This window comes from Eimeria necatrix, genomic scaffold (genome assembly GCF_000499385.1).
Source record: "Eimeria necatrix Houghton genomic scaffold, Enh_scaff1911, whole genome shotgun sequence".
NCBI lineage: Eukaryota > Apicomplexa > Conoidasida > Eucoccidiorida > Eimeriidae > Eimeria > Eimeria necatrix.
In genome coordinates, this window is record NW_013655092.1 from 2052 (window position 1) to 3708 (window position 1657).

The following is a 1657-nucleotide window of genomic DNA, read 5'->3' on the forward strand; positions in this document are numbered from 1 at the left end:
AAACTTAGGGCAACGAACCCCGCAATTTTCCAGAAAAGCAGCAGGCATAGCATGCCACTGGGGACTACCCCAAGCAGGAGCCCACATGTGCATTCACGACTCCCGTCCGCAGCAAGTAGCTAGGCAGCGACGCAATGAAACGTTTCTTCTGCCACTGTAATCTGGCCAAGAATGCATCCCTAGAGTAAGACAAGGGCGGCCCTCCCACCCCAGATGCCTGTCGATTTTGTGTTCGTCTAGAGCTGCTTGGAGAGTCAAAGCCCGTACTGTCTTCCTTCTTGTACAAAACCTTGAAAATAGCCTACTTCTAGAATATCAAGTCCTCTTTGGAACGTCTGGGCAAGTGCGCTATCTTTCCTACTCATCAATTCACGCCATTTGTTACGTGGCCACGCACTGCAGGGTTCTGACCCCTTTGAGCTCCTTAATTGGCACTCATGGGGGAAGCAGTGCATTATGAGTGGTCCCCTAGCCCGACAAATAATCGGGACTCAGGTTTAGTCCCTCAGGCTACTCGGCCTATTTCAGGGTCTGGCTTGCCAGTTATCGGGTATTCCACAGCACTAAAGCTGCTAGTTTACTCCGCCGTCGTGCTGTTTGTGGCTCTCTGCGCTCGGCGTCAATTACAGCACTTGTAGGAACATGGTTGCAGAACTGGAGATTCAGACTTGGGTGGTGATATCTCATCCCGCTCGCAAGTAGGTGTAGGAAATCTGCACTCCAAATGTATCGGACCCAACAGATTCGTGCCGCGTGTAGTTTCTGTCTCACCCCTGTGCTCCACTCCCAGCGTGCGCTTTTGGCGCGTCACTCAGGACTCCGATGAAAACAGTCCATCTGGAGACCTGAAGTTTGATGACCGTCAAACATCACCAGACGCCCACGACGAGTCTCCTTCACAATCAGACGCAGCAAGCACTGAAGCACCACGAACAGGAGCGGCAGAGAAAGGCGTCAGCATCAGCTGTGAAGACGAAGCATCTGGAGATACCGCGGCAGCAGCTCCAGAAGCAGCAGCAGATGAAGAGGATGAAGACTCCGACAGCAACTGCGACCATCGTGTTTATGACATTGTACGTAGTGATCAAGAGGGTACCGTGACCAATGCCGAGGCCACAAGCGCCGAGCCGCATGATGCTCATGCAGCTGCTGGAGAATTAGCTGAGAAACATAAAGTGGAAAGGCAAGGGCGTTCGAGGTGGATGGGGCCGCTGGCTGGCCTCTTGGAAACTGCCGGCAAGAAAATAACTAGCGTCGCAGGAAAATCTGATGTGGCAGCAAACCCAAGAGTAGGAGGACTAGCAGGTGAGGCTGCTGCCAGCAGCTCAAAGGCATCTCAACCTGAGGAAAGCAGGCATTATAGGTCGAATTTGGCCTTCTGGGATTCGAATTCTCCCCATTATAAAGATTTGGGAAAACCTTATGACTTTCCGAGTCTCAAGGCAGACGTAGGTCCATAACAAAGCAACAGCAACAAAACCACCAGCATGGTTCCTATGCATGCCCCCCTTCATGGGATTCAATGAGCGTTGTTTAAGTTATCGTTGGTTAACGCTGCTCGAGCAGCCCCCTAGACGCGGTGCGCGCCCTGTGCCTTGCCCATTTCAGAACTATATTGAGATACGATAAGAGCTACTGAAGCTTGAGGGATCCATGG

General features: G+C 52.0%; 1 protein-coding gene across 1 annotated transcript; it reads left to right on the forward strand.

Annotated features, from left to right (window-relative positions):
* Positions 1 to 437: 437 nt before the first annotated feature.
* ENH_00024900 (hypothetical protein) lies at positions 438 to 1460 on the forward strand (the record flags this gene model as incomplete). Its single annotated transcript, XM_013584676.1, has 2 exons — positions 438 to 550; positions 653 to 1460. The coding sequence occupies 2 exons, from the start codon at positions 438 to 440 to the stop codon at positions 1458 to 1460; spliced, it is 921 nt and encodes a 306-aa protein (XP_013440130.1).
* Positions 1461 to 1657: the final 197 nt, after the last annotated feature.